Source organism: Miscanthus floridulus, chromosome 3, assembly GCF_019320115.1.
Source record: "Miscanthus floridulus cultivar M001 chromosome 3, ASM1932011v1, whole genome shotgun sequence".
NCBI lineage: Eukaryota > Viridiplantae > Streptophyta > Magnoliopsida > Poales > Poaceae > Miscanthus > Miscanthus floridulus.
Window position 1 is genome coordinate 86,812,732 of NC_089582.1, and position 13,718 is coordinate 86,826,449.

A 13,718-nucleotide genomic window follows, 5' to 3' on the forward strand; every position below is an offset into this window, starting at 1 on the left:
GTCTATTGGACATCTAAAGTGATGGTCCTTTACTAGCGGACACCCACTTTAGAGCAGTTTGCTAGAAGATACTCTGATTCGGTGAAATTAGGCTACATGACACCGCGGACCGGTTGCAGCTGGTTGAGGAGATAGGACAATGGTGAAATGACATTCTTGCCCCTGCCGCTTTCTTCTTCCTCTCTCCCTTTCTCTTTTTTTCTATTTCCTATCCATGGTGGGGCCATGGGGGCGCACTCGAGCAGACGGGGCCGTCGAGGCGCACTCAAGCAGGTGCGACCGTCGGGGTGAGGACGAGTGTGGCCACCATGGTGTGGGCCACCGTGGCTGCCATGGTGCACACAAGCACGCCCGCCAGGGTGCGGGTAGCCACGGCCACCGGGGCTTTGGGCGGGGCGGGACGGGGACGGGGCCAGGGCTTGGCTCAACTTGGTGCAGGGAGGAGCGGTGTTCTGGCGAGGCCACCGACAAGGGCGGGGTGGAGGAGCGGGCGAGGATGCAGGGGCTCGGCTCGTGGCGGCAGCAGGTCAGCGGCCTACAGTGGCGCACGAGCTTCGAAGCAATCCTCCTCCACCACACCAAGCTGTTGGGCCGTCCTACTCCGCGCTTGTCTTCGAGGCGCCGCCGCCCACCTACGCCCACGCCCGCCTAGAGAAAGGGGCGCTCATTTGCTGCTCTAGGCAGAAGAAGCTGGCAGCGAGAGAAGCTGCCTCACCGGTGACCGCACATAGAGAGATGCGGCGTAGCTCATCTGTGGCCAGGGATGCATGACCTCCACCGGCGAGGAAACAGAGAGCACGAGCAGAGGAGGCACGGAGTTACGGTGAGAAGAGTAGAAGGGGAGGAAGAAGTAGATGATAGGTGGGGCCCACGCGTCAGTGAGAGCGAGAGGGGTGGACCCAACTATGGCTCAGGGGCACTAGATGTCCAAAACAAAAATTTCTCTCTCCTCAACCGGCTGCAACCGATCCATGATGTCCTGTGGTCTAATTTTACCGAACCAGAGTGTCTTCTGGCAAAATGCTCCAAAGTAGATGTCCGTCAGCAAAGGACCATCACTTTGGATATCCAACAGACAATTATCCCTAAACTAAAATAGAAGCGTGATTCCATCTCCCTGCAATCACCCTTTTTTTGGGAAGGGCCAGCGCCTGGACACGGCATGTCCCAACGCAACTCCCACACGTTATCTCGCACCGCATCTCACGACCGCCTCCCATCCAACATATGCCTCCCCGCGTCTGGACGTCGCACCGTGCCCCTGCAGTCCATCCAGCATCCTAGCAACCTATCTCGCACCCTGCACCCATCCCCAGGCCTCACGTAGGTCCCATCACCTGGCCTCGCCTACGGATGCACGCTACGGAGGCGTCTGCCGGCCACAGGCACCCAACGATAGTGCCCCTAGCAGCAACAGATGGCTGTGGCAGGGCACTGTCCGCCGGCCACCAGCGCCATTGCATCATGTACAACGCCCGATCTACTTTTGAAATATCTAGATGAAACATTTGCAACATACGTCTAAGACAGACGAAACAACTGAAACATGCATGTATAGCCATTTGCAACATATGCAACACCAAGATCTACTTTTAAAATATCTAGAAAAATTATTTATAACATACGTCTGAAACATCTGAAACAGTTGAAACATACGCTTACAACATGCGCATTTTGTCATTGCAACATATGCAACATCCAGATCTATTTTTGCAACATCCAGATAAAGCACTTGAAACAAAGGTCTGAGACTCCTGAAACACTTGAAAACATGTGCAAAGATTCAGATCTACTTTTACAACATCTAGATGAAACATTTGAAACAAAAGTCGAAAACGCCTAAAACACAGAATCACAACGTTCGTCGCGTGACCAAGGCCTACCTAGTGGGGAACTGCGGTATAGATCGGCAAGGAGGATAGGGAGTGGATGGAGGCCGCCCTGTGTAGAGGCGCCGGAGTCGCAACGGCGATGCCCAGCCGAGCAAGGAGGCCGACGAGGGACGTCGCCTAGAGAGGCCCGTGAGGAGCGCCATCGCCCACCCTTCACTGTACTATAGTACTAGCAGCAGGATTGTAGCCTGTGGTGGAGAAGATGGACAGAAAGTGGCGGGCTCCAACGATGAAGAGGCACTGACGAAGAGGTGCCCGCGCGGGCAGCCGCAAGACGCTGTGGTGGGGAGGAGGAAGCGGAAAGGACGGAGAAGGCGCCGGCAGGAGGTGCGCTCTAGCTACTGCCTGGTTTGTCGAGATGAAGACAAAGGGAGAAGAAGGATTGATGATTCTTTTTTTTAATATAAGTACAGCATATACTACTCGTACTCTCTAGTAGGAGTACTAGCAAGCATCACTGGCATGAGCCAGCGGACTGGACACGTGCTGTTCCAGAAAAGGATGGACAACTCCGGACGCCCGAGTCAGAGCATTTCTGTTTTTTTTTCTCGAACAACGCAAAAAAGCTACGTGTCATTCATTAATGTAGAAAAAAAATACAAAGAGTTAGACAAAAAAAAAAAAAACCGAATCCAAACACGAAGGCACACCCACAAACCAAACAACCCCAGAGAACCAAGACTTGCCAAAAAGAAAAGAAAAAGAAAAGACATGACTAAGGACCACCCGGAAAAACTAGAGAACTATGAAGCGTGTGGCCCAGTGAGGAGCGTCTTGAGCTTGGAAGCACCAGCCGCATCCCAGCACCATATGGTGCTCTCAACGGTCACTGTTTGCATGAGAGCTTGAAGGTTTGGCTCGATGCTTTCAAATCTCCCAAGCCACAAGAATGATGGAGTTTAGCTCTTTCTGTGTCTGTGTCACCTCTGGCACCCCTCTGATCACGCTCCTCCGCCAGCTAGACAAACTTGTTGTCCCTAACACAGGTGCTACAGCAGCCAGATTTAGTCGCTGTAAACAGAAAAACCAAACCTGCCGAGAGGAAACGCATGAGACTAGCAGATGCTGAATTGTTTCCTCAGCTTGGTCACAGATCGGGCAGGCAGTCTCCGCTTGGCTAGCCGGTCTGCAGTCCAACATCTATTGTTGAAAGCCAAGCACAAGAAGAATTTGCATGGCAATGGGGCCCAACTCTTTCAGATCCTCCTCCGATCGCTGATTTGCTGCTGTAGACCCTGCATTGGGTTAGATTCCAACGATGCTGATCAGGGACACCTGGTTGTAGAATTAGGCCATCCACCAAGTCCCATACCAGCAGGTACTCCAGCAATACCTGAACTGTTAGGGCCCCTTTGATACCACACACCCAGTTCCTGTTTTGGAGTGCCTGAGCAACAGTCTGAGCTTTGACGGTCCTTGGGATTGCCTTAAATAAATGGGAAATTGGGAGCCGCCAATTCCGCAATGGTCCTGCCATTCAACCACCGATCCGACAAAAAAAAAAGAAAGGGGAATTATTTATTTGGCACTGAAATAAACCAGTGTTTTGTATTTGACACTTAAAAATTTGAACTTTCTTATCTGGCATCAAGTTGAAATTTCCTTTCGTAAATGACACTGCCGTCCATTTAGGACAGTAACGATGTTAAGTGGCTGGCAAAAAAACATGAATACCCTTGTTTACAGTAAAAACCCACGATGCCAAATAGGGAAATTTAAGTATTTTCGTATGGACGGCGCCGACGAGAAGGCAGCGCGCCATGGCCGGCGAGCGCGCGCGAGCAGGCCGCCATGCTGCTGCCGGGCAAGTGCGCGAGCGAGCTGTCGAGCCGCCGCCGGTCTTGCGCACAGGGGCCGGGGGCGCTACTGTCGCGCAAATGGTGGTCGGCCTCGCCCCCGGCTGGCCATGGCAACGGCGAGCGCGCGCGCCTAGAGCTCCGCTCTGCCATGGCCGCGCGAAGGTGAGCATGGCCTACATGAGCACGCCTGCTCCACGCCCTTCGTCAGCGCACCGTCCAGCCCCACCCGTGACCGAGACCCGTACCCGTCCCCGTCCCACTTCTTCTTCAACGCACCGACTAGCCCCGGCGGCGGCGGCAAGGACACCATCCCCGGCGTCCTCGACTTCGACTTCGACTTCTCCTCGCGCTTCCCGTCGCCCTCCGCCGCCGCCATGTCCTCCGCCGACGAGCTCTTCCACAACAGCCAGATCCGCCCCGTCTGCCGCGCTGCTGCAGCCGCACCCAGACCCGGCCTTGTTGCTGGACTTCCCCCACGCCACCGCGGACGCGCGGCGCGCTGATGCCGAGCGGGTGGAGGAGGAGGCTGCCGACGACCGCGGCCGCGTCCGGAGCCGCTCCCTGCGCCGAAAGGCGCGCTCGATGTCCCCGTTCCGCACACACTGGCGGACCACGTCGCACGCGCCTGCACAACCCGTGTCGGAGGCCGAGTTCGTCGACGAGGCGCAGCATCCGGCGGCGGCGACCCCCGCGGCGTCGCGCTCGTCGTCGTCCTCTCCACCGCCTCCTCTGCTTCCTCCACGTCGTCCTCGTCCTCCCGGGGATCCCGCCGCTGGGGCGGGTTCCTCAAGGACCTGCTCCACCGCAGCACGTCGGACGGCGGCAAGACCACCCACCACCTGCAGCAGCATTCCCACCACGTTGCTCCAACTGCGCCAACCACGGCGGCAAAGCCGAGCGCATCGTCACCTGCGAAGGGGAGGGGCGGGGCGCCGGGGCACCGCGGCGGCAGGAGGAGGTCCGCGCACGAGTGCCTGTACGAGGCACGGCGCGCCGCGGCGGAGGAGAGCCTCGCACAGTGGCACAGAGCCGGGGAAGAAGGTCCGGGATCTGGGATTACGGGGGCTCGGCCAAATTTTAGGTTTCGTATCTAGCAGACGGATATATTGGACATACGGAGAAAAAACTGACACGGTCGAACCAGTCAACTAACAGATGACCGATGAAAACGGACGGTAGTGCCATTTACGAAAGGAAATTTCAACTTGATGCCAGATAAGAAAGTTCAAATTTTTGAGTGCCAAATACGAAACACTGGTTATAATTCTCTCAAAAAAGAATGGATTCATCATTTCCTACAATTGTTTCTGTGGCCATATTAAAAAGTGGTTGGGCATTCTTTGGCACTTGGATTGGGAAACCAGCCCATGGCCTAGTAGGGTCAGTTTTTTCAGCCCAAAGCAAACGGATGCGCAAAGCCCAACCGAGAAATTCTAGGTTATGAATGCCAAAGCCACCATACTCTAAAGGCTGCTGAACTCTGGCCCAAGACACAAGACAGTTACCTCCATTTGCCTGTTCTTGACCTTTCCACAGGAAGCCTCTGCATTTTAAAATGGCCTTGATTGCCCACTTTGGAAGATCCAGAACAATCATATGAAAAATGGGAGAAGCTGTCAACACGGCTATAACGAGAACCAACCATACAATCACCTTGATAAGGTAAGTATATGTGGAGAAAATTAAGAATAATTGGATAACTATAAGACAATTTAAAAGGTAACCTATTGAATACATTAGTTGTCCCCCCCCCCCCCCCCCCCCCCCCCCCCCCGCCCCCCGCGTCACACAGAAAAAATTTCTAATACCCCTATAAATATCTCATTTCACACAAACAATAAGACAACAATTCACTTATTGATTGTGATTTTTCGTTATAAATATTAACAACATATGTAAAAACATTGAAATAATTGTTAAGATATACTCCTTTTGTCCTGTAATACAGTGCGTTCTAGCATTCAAAATTTATTCTCAAATAGAATGCATTCTAGATGACAAAAACTAATTTTACATTAAATACTTTCCATTTATCAACCAATTATCATTAATCACATTGATGATAGCATCTGATTAGAAAATAAAATAAGGGTACATGCGTCTTTTATGTTCTCTCTAAATTTATGTTAGAATTCCTAAAATGCACTATATTATGGGACAAAGAAAGTACACTTATGTATATATTTATCACATTTAGAGGTGTTATCATGTTTGCCCGACCGTCTAATTAAAGTCGTTGGTTGCGACACTGTGTGACACTGCATGAGACCATCTGGAAGACAACACCAATATACTTGTCCTAAGAGCATCTCCAGTAATACTACCCAAATCAGATTGCCTATTTCTCTCTTTGGTAGCCACCACCTATTTTCATACTACCTAAATTTTACTCCAGCTCCAGCGGCACTGCCTAAAACTGGCTACCTAAACTCATGCTAGCAGGGAATGACATGCGGGTCCCACGTGTCATCCTTCTTCTCGCCATGGATGGAGCTGGAGGTCGCCGCGCTGCCGGGGAGGGCCGCTGAGCCGCTGGGACGAGCACGCCGGGCAGGGGAGTCGCGCCGCCAGGGCAGGGGAGCCGCGCCGCCGCGCCGCAGGGGAGGCGCCCCGTGCCGCAAGGGGAGGCACGCCCTGCCGCAGGGGGCCGCCGCGCCGTGGGGCAGGGAAGCCGCGCCTCGCCGGGGAGCTCCCGCCTCGCCAGGGAGCCTGCCGCGCTGGGGTTGGCAGTCAGGGAGCCACGCCCCTCGCCGGGGAGCGCCGCCGGGAGGGCCGCACGTGGAAGATTTGGGTAGTCACAGGGAATGGGCAGTGGAGGAAGAGATGTGGGCAGCCAACAAATTTGTTGGACCAACTGGCAGCCTCCTCGGCTGGGGCTATGATCGTGGATTACTAGTGTTAGACTGGTTTGATGTGAGAGAAAAATATTATTATAACTGGAAATTTATGATCGTTTACGACCAAAAGCTATAGGTTGCTAGAGTTTTTTTTTTCCTTCCACTACCTATATTAGGGATAGATAGTCTATTTAGTTAGTCTGCTGAAGATGCTCTAAGTAGTCTTAGTTCTTGAGACCATCTTGCTACCAACATCCATCTACTTTCATAAAAGATAAGAACGAAATAGACCAGACAAAACACAACATAATTTATTTAGTCTCGAATCAATGTCATCAGCTCAAGCAAAGCACTACACCAGGGTATCCAAACACATCACAAGCAGAATCCAGTTACAGTTTCCTAGAGCTACTCAGGGTATCCAAAGTTCCAAACACATCGCAGGCAGAATCCAGTCAGCGATCTACCCAGACAAAATTGGCCCAGGGCTGTAACCAAACGTACCCTACATGCTTGGTAATCACACCCTAAGAGTGACGTGCTCTAATAAGCAAAGAAAAATGACAATCCCCATGCATCACATTTTCAGCACATAAATTACACAGATGGCAATTGATATTCACATAAACAATTCTTTTTGAATTTCTTTGACACCCCCAGTGAAGTGTGATTTATCACACCAATGGAGTTGAAATGGAAGTATTACTGTGGTTTCACTAATTAATATTACAGATTCGTTTCAAAAGAAATACTAATATTACAGAAATTGTCGCAAAGAAACAATACAGTTGCAAAAGAAAATTTGTATGAAGTGCAACTTTTTTGTGATGCTGATATCTATATCATGCTCTACTTTAGGCAACACAACTCAAGAAATAGAAGAATTGAATTAGCTAGTTGACTTTAGCAATGCTCCTAGAACAAATTTCATAAACTATACGCATATGGAAGATCCACTATAGGAGCTTATGCTAAGGAGGAACAGGATAAACATTTCTTTCCTAGGCCCATAGAACTTCTCTCTGTATAACTGACCGACTAGATCTACATTTATCCTGGTTGGCACTACTGTCTCATGTACAAGTGAGTCCACACGAACCAATCGGCTTTGCTCAGCGTGAACTACCATTCAGCTTGGGAGACTCAGATGCCGCATATCCATAAGGGCTCTTGCTAGCCCAGTTCCACAGGTCTCTGCACATTTCTGTGATGCCATATTTCGCTCTGAAGAAGGAACATTTATTAAATGACCAAAAAAATGGTTGTCTTTCAAATAAAACTTATGAACGATACTTTTTTTTTATATATATCTTACTTCCAGTGGAGCTCTCTCTCTGCTTTTGCCGGTGATGAAAAGAGAATCTCAGCATCACCGGGACGCCGTTGACCCATGACCAAAGGGATTTTCTAAAAAGGTAACAAGTACAGATAAGAAATCAAGTTGCAAGAAGAGAGCCCGTACATGTATGGCTACTGATGAAACTTGACAGCAAGGTTAACTCTTGGAATTAGAAAGAATTTGTTGAAGTTACACGTTACAACGATCAACCCATACAAATTCCTATGTTCTTGTTGTGAATTGTCAAATAGTCTAACTCTCAACGTTAGTCTCTAAGCCTACATAATCCCCTGGATAAATTCAAGGATTGCTTGCATACCTCTAAAATTCAGGAGTTGAGGTTTAATTGAAGTTTTTTTTTGGACAAATAAACTAGATATACTAGCAAAAAAAGACATCATGGCAAAGAAACAGGGGCCAGAGATGACGAGATGTCCAATAATCAATATATCAAATCAGGTGTACCTTTCCAGAAGCCTTCTCAAATGCATTGACTATCTCCAACACTGATGTTCCTTTTCCGGTTCCAAGGTTGTACGCTTCACATCCTGCAAGAACAGTTAAATTTGGTTATCAGCCTGGCTTATTAGCCATGGTACAACATTTTTCTCTTACAATAAATTGGCGAACAGTACTTTTCAGCCTGGCTTTTCAGCTAAGCGAACAGGGCCTCAACTACAAAATTTACTGTAGATTTGACTTATGAGCATCCAATTAACTCATATGTAGAAGAAACTGTTGTTCAACAAAAAAGTTAAAGCATCATATGCAATTTTTCTGCACACTTATTAGATTAAGAAAATGTATCTGTGATACATTATTGTTAACCAGAATAAAGATAATGAAAATCGATAACAAAAGAAGATAGTATTTACATCTTTAGAGTCTGTTTGGTTTAGCTGTGAGTTGTGGAAAAGCTATTGTGAGGTGTGAGCTGAGCTATGAAAAAGCTGTTGTGAGCTATGTCCTGTGGAAAAGTTGTAAGAATTAAGTATAAAACCTACCCCTCCTCTCTATCTCATTTGAAACAGATGTGAAACAACTCCCAATTTCCACCCATTTCGACAAGCAGAAAGTGAAAAGCCAAAAGCAGGGTTCAAGATGCTTCCAAAACTATACTACACAAAAGCAGCCTTAGTGTACATCTAGAAAGTGGACATTTCGGCTATAGTATATGAGAGGGCAGCCATTTGTCCAAACCTGTGTTAGATGAGCTTTCAAAAAGCTTCCTTAATGCAAAAAGATGTCCTTCAGCAAGGTCAACCACATGAATATAATCACGAACCTGCAATCATGTAGAAGTGTTGTTAATAGATGGGAATATTCAATAACATGCTACTGCGGTTGTAACAATAATATTCCTAGACTAGCTTTGTTGACATTTGGCCATGGTGTTGTCCACTTCCGACAGCACTTGAAAAGCAAATGCACGAATCAGAAACCATTCTCATCATGAATGCCTATCTTTAATGCAGACTGTGAGCATGGTTAATTTGCATCCACTCTTCATTTGATCATTTTTCTGCAAACCAAGAATAGAGGCCTGATGGTAATGTTCAGAGGAGGCCAGGGCAAACTCTTCTACTGTAAACTACCAATAATAACATCAGGATTGCCCACATGATGACATGTTTCCCTACAGGAGGTCACAAAAAGCCGACCAGACGCTAAGTTGCATGATTGAATAGACTAAGGTAGGCTTTTTTGAGCTGTACAACATTTCTAGTGTCAAAGTGATTCTCACTTCAGTTATTTGGTTCCAATAACTCATATTCTGATAAGCACTAGCGGACTACATAGTTTTAATTGTTACTCCAGCTTTTAAATTGAAGAGCCTTAAGTAGCCACCAAATATTACTAGTGATTCTAGTGCCGATCTATTCAAATTTTCATAAAATGCCCTCTACAGAAACATATAATGCCTATAACATGAAATGAACACCAAATGGATAAAGAAAATTCAAATGCTGATGCAAGTAACAAGTAACAGAGTAGCATAACGAAGAAACAGTACTCCTGTCCCATCCTTTGTTGCGTAGTTATTTCCAAATATTGTTAGTGATGGCCTCCTGCCAACAGCAATTTGCTGAACGAAGGGCATAAGGTTGTTAGGAGTTCCACATGGGTCTTCACCAAGGTATCCACTGGGGTGAGCCCCAACCGGATTAAAGTACCTAAGCAAAATGATATTCCATTCAGGATCTGAATGGTAGATATCACGGCATATCTCCTCAGCCATAAGCTGCAATTAATAAGTATGGTTGCAATCAGTTAAAAGACTTGATACTAGATTAATTCATGGGAAATGAAGAAGCATACTTTGGTTCTGCCATATGGGTTATGTGGAGTGAGAGGAAAATCTTCAGTGCAGGGTGAGTTCTTAGGTGACCCATAAACTGCAGCTGATGATGAGAACACTAACTGCAAGATTAGGACACATAAGGGGAAAGAAATCAGTATAAGCCCGATCTGAACAACAAATGATCAACTGGCCTAACATCAAAATGTTACGGTGATAGACTTATTAAGCAATGAGTACCCACCTAGATCTAGATGTACAACCAAGATTATGAATGCGATGACCACTGTTTAATAGATGCATGGATCAAATGTTACCATTCCTAAAGGTTGGATGTAAAACCGCATAAAATGGTGTTGACTAACAATGTATTCATTTGGCAGCAATCTGGTACATCAATTACGACAGGAAGTAGATAAACCATTCCTTTTAATAATTTGACACTCATTTTACTTAAAGTAAGTAAACATTTGTACAGGAACAATCCTTTAAATGCATTAAAAAATCAGATTTGTAATTACGGTATTTTCAAAAACTAAGAATAGTGCTAGTATATATACTTTTTTGTGAAAGAAAAAGATCGGATCTGTTGAATGATCTAGCAAATAATTGGCAAATATTGATTTGCTCTAGTGTTGAAAGCACTAAGAAAAATTTTAGAACAGAGTAAATATCAGTTAAGCATGGTTATGCATCTGTACATAAAAAGGTAACCACATTACAAAATATAATCTTGGAGCGCAAGGTACCCCACAGATATAGGTATGGCAATACCTTCTTACATCCATGAGCTGCCATAACTTCCAGAAGATTTATTGTGCCAACAACATTATGGTCGTAATAAAGCAATGGCTTTTGTACACTTTCTCCAACAGCTTTCAGTCCAGCAAAATGAATGACAGCATCAAATCTGGAGAACGGCGTAGCATGAATATAAATAAGTACTGGGTGCAGATGCATTTACATAGAAGATAAGACTAAACATTGAATAGGTAATTAATGATGAACAGATATACATTGCCTACTACTGGCTATCTTCAAGTGAGCTTTACCTTGTTGAAGCAAAAACCTTTTCCAATCCATCTTTGTCACGGATATCAACCTGCAGAAACAGAAAATTTGAGAACATTGCTTGTATGTCCCAGAAGACCATTAGCAATTTTATGACTAGGTTAAATACATAATATGACATTGGTTTCCAGGTCTACGCCCTAGTAGATTAAGAGATATTTTCCCCCAAGATATGCCATTAAATGGTGCATACAGCCCAGACAAAACTGAAGTAAAAACTATTGATTGGAATATGCCACATACAGTGATCCCCCACATATATTCCAATGATTTACACATGACCAGTGAAAAGGATACCAGCATACACTGAAGAGAGGTAATGTGATAAGCTCATGCAAACATTTCTGAGGGAAATAAAATTGAGCTAACACAGTTTCAGAACTATGGACTAGGCAACTAGCACCATGCATGTCTTGTTCACTATAGCAGCAACCAAATTACCAGAAATATGAATGTTGCACATGTGCATTTTCCCGGGAAGAAGATATTTGTGTACCAAGTGTCCAAGTACTTGGTGACACCAGCTAAAAGATGAACCAACATCACCTGGTAAGTTTCCTGTGCCCTTGTTTAGTCAGGATTTGATGGCAAAGGGTGGATCCATTTATCATGAAAATTAACTTGGTGAGTAAATATTTACTTCTTTTCAGCTTCAAGTGCAAGTTTACGTACTCCTCGGATTGCTTAGTGGAAGATTTTCCATGAAGAGGCACACTTTTTTGGACAAGTCAACAAATAAGAATATAGTAAACCATCCTGCTTAACAAAACTGTGTATGACTACTATGAACAGTTACTTTGAAAAAAACTAGATTGAGGAAAAGACTACAGATATTATCACCCTGAATGCATGAACCAAGTCCTCAACAGCAAGGACATGCCATTTATATATCTACCAACCCCTTTGGTTCTGTCACAGATAAATCAAGCTACCAAATTCATTAACCAGCCAAGATTTTGTCAACGGCAATAACAAATACGGAGTAGGTCACATTATTGGAGCCAGTTGTATAAATTCTGCAATGCTGAAGTGATACATGTTCAAGCATTGACCAACGAAGGCACTGACACCATCCAAACTTTGCCAATTTGGCAGCTCTACGAAATATCAAGTAAAATTCTAAACAGCTGCAGCTCAAGCATAACTTGACAACAAACCCAGAATCTGAATTTGAGGAATCACAACCATGCTAAAATTATCCAAGCTTTCACTGCTTCTCATCGTTGTCCATCTACTACATTCAGTAAAACACGAGACAGCAACTAAGCAAAAATGACAAATCCAAAATTTCACCACAGGAGTTGAGAATCTGCAATCCAGATTATATTATCCTCCATATGAATTTATACTTCCAATACAGGTTAGCCAAGATCAATGTGCGTATTTTCCCCCTTCCCAAGTAAAATGTGAGCAAGTTAACCAAATTCGCATACTAATCCACCATCATTTTCTACCAAACAACCAAATAAACCGTGGAAAAAAAATATGTAGGCTGCAGGACCCATAAAAGCAGACGGAGAGATCAACCAACTCGGCAACTCAGATCACCCAGAAAGGAACGCAACCAAAATACCTTTTGCGGCTAATTATCACGCTTAAATCTAAATTTTCCTACGAAGCCTACGGAAAGCCCCACCAATAATGGCGCAAAAAACATTACATCCAACACGGCCAAAATAAATCACCATACCAACAGCATGCCAAAATAATCACCACACCAACAGCACGATGGCGCGTATATATATCACAGGAACACAAATCGGCACGCGTGAACGACAGTTCGACACGGAGGGCTCGGCCACATTGAGGGACAGATAGCGAGCGTGCTTATTGGCCGGAGTAACTACCTTGTGGAACGCGAGGTTTTTGGCGTTGTCTGCCCCCGCGAGCGAGCGCAGGCGGCGGATGACGAGCTCGGAGGAGTTGGCGAGGCTGTCGAGGACGACGACGCGGAAGCCCGCGGTGAGCAGCTGCAGCACGGCGTGGCTGCCGATGTAGCCCGCCCCGCCCGTCACAAGCACCGCCCTGCTGCTCGGCCCCGCCTCCTTCGCCGCAGACATCTCCTCCTCCACCCCCGGCCCCGCGACCCTCCCTCCTCTCCGTCTCCCCCCCTCTCTCTCTCTCTCTGTCTAGTGTCTAGTGCGTGCCCCGGCGCTTGCGGATCTGCGGGGACGAAGCGACGACCAAGTGTCCGAATGGGAAGGGAGGAGGCGTGGACGAGAGGGGGAGGCGAGGAGTGGGGAAGGAGAGGAGAGAGAGAATCGAGGAAGAGGAAGAAGAAATTTGAATCCGCCCGGGGTTGCCGCACGCCCGACGACAGGAGGGCCAATCACGCCGGGGCCCCGCGCGCGCTCCTGCACCGCCGGGACCAGTGCCACGTGTCCGCCTGCGGGGACTGATGGGGTGTCGGTGGGGTTGTTGCATGCGAGCTCAGTGCTGTCTTCTCTGCTCTCGCCGACGCAACGAGCCAACGACTCGTCG

At 46.9% G+C, this 13,718-nt stretch overlaps 1 protein-coding gene and 1 pseudogene across 1 annotated transcript; one reads left to right on the forward strand and one right to left on the reverse strand.

Moving 5' to 3' along the window:
• The first annotated feature begins 214 nt into the window (after positions 1–214).
• LOC136543979 (uncharacterized) lies at positions 215–4,785 on the forward strand (annotated as a pseudogene).
• Positions 4,786–7,152: 2,367 nt separating this feature from the next.
• LOC136546047 (UDP-glucose 4-epimerase 4-like) lies at positions 7,153–13,671 on the reverse strand. The gene is made up of 9 exons (XM_066538026.1): positions 13,085–13,671; positions 11,219–11,268; positions 10,941–11,076; positions 10,187–10,288; positions 9,882–10,109; positions 9,068–9,152; positions 8,333–8,415; positions 7,844–7,935; positions 7,153–7,752 (listed from the first exon to the last, which is right to left on the reverse strand). Exons 1-9 carry the CDS (start codon positions 13,295–13,297, stop codon positions 7,641–7,643), a joined length of 1,101 nt encoding a protein of 366 aa, XP_066394123.1. The 5' UTR covers positions 13,298–13,671; the 3' UTR covers positions 7,153–7,640.
• Positions 13,672–13,718: the final 47 nt, after the last annotated feature.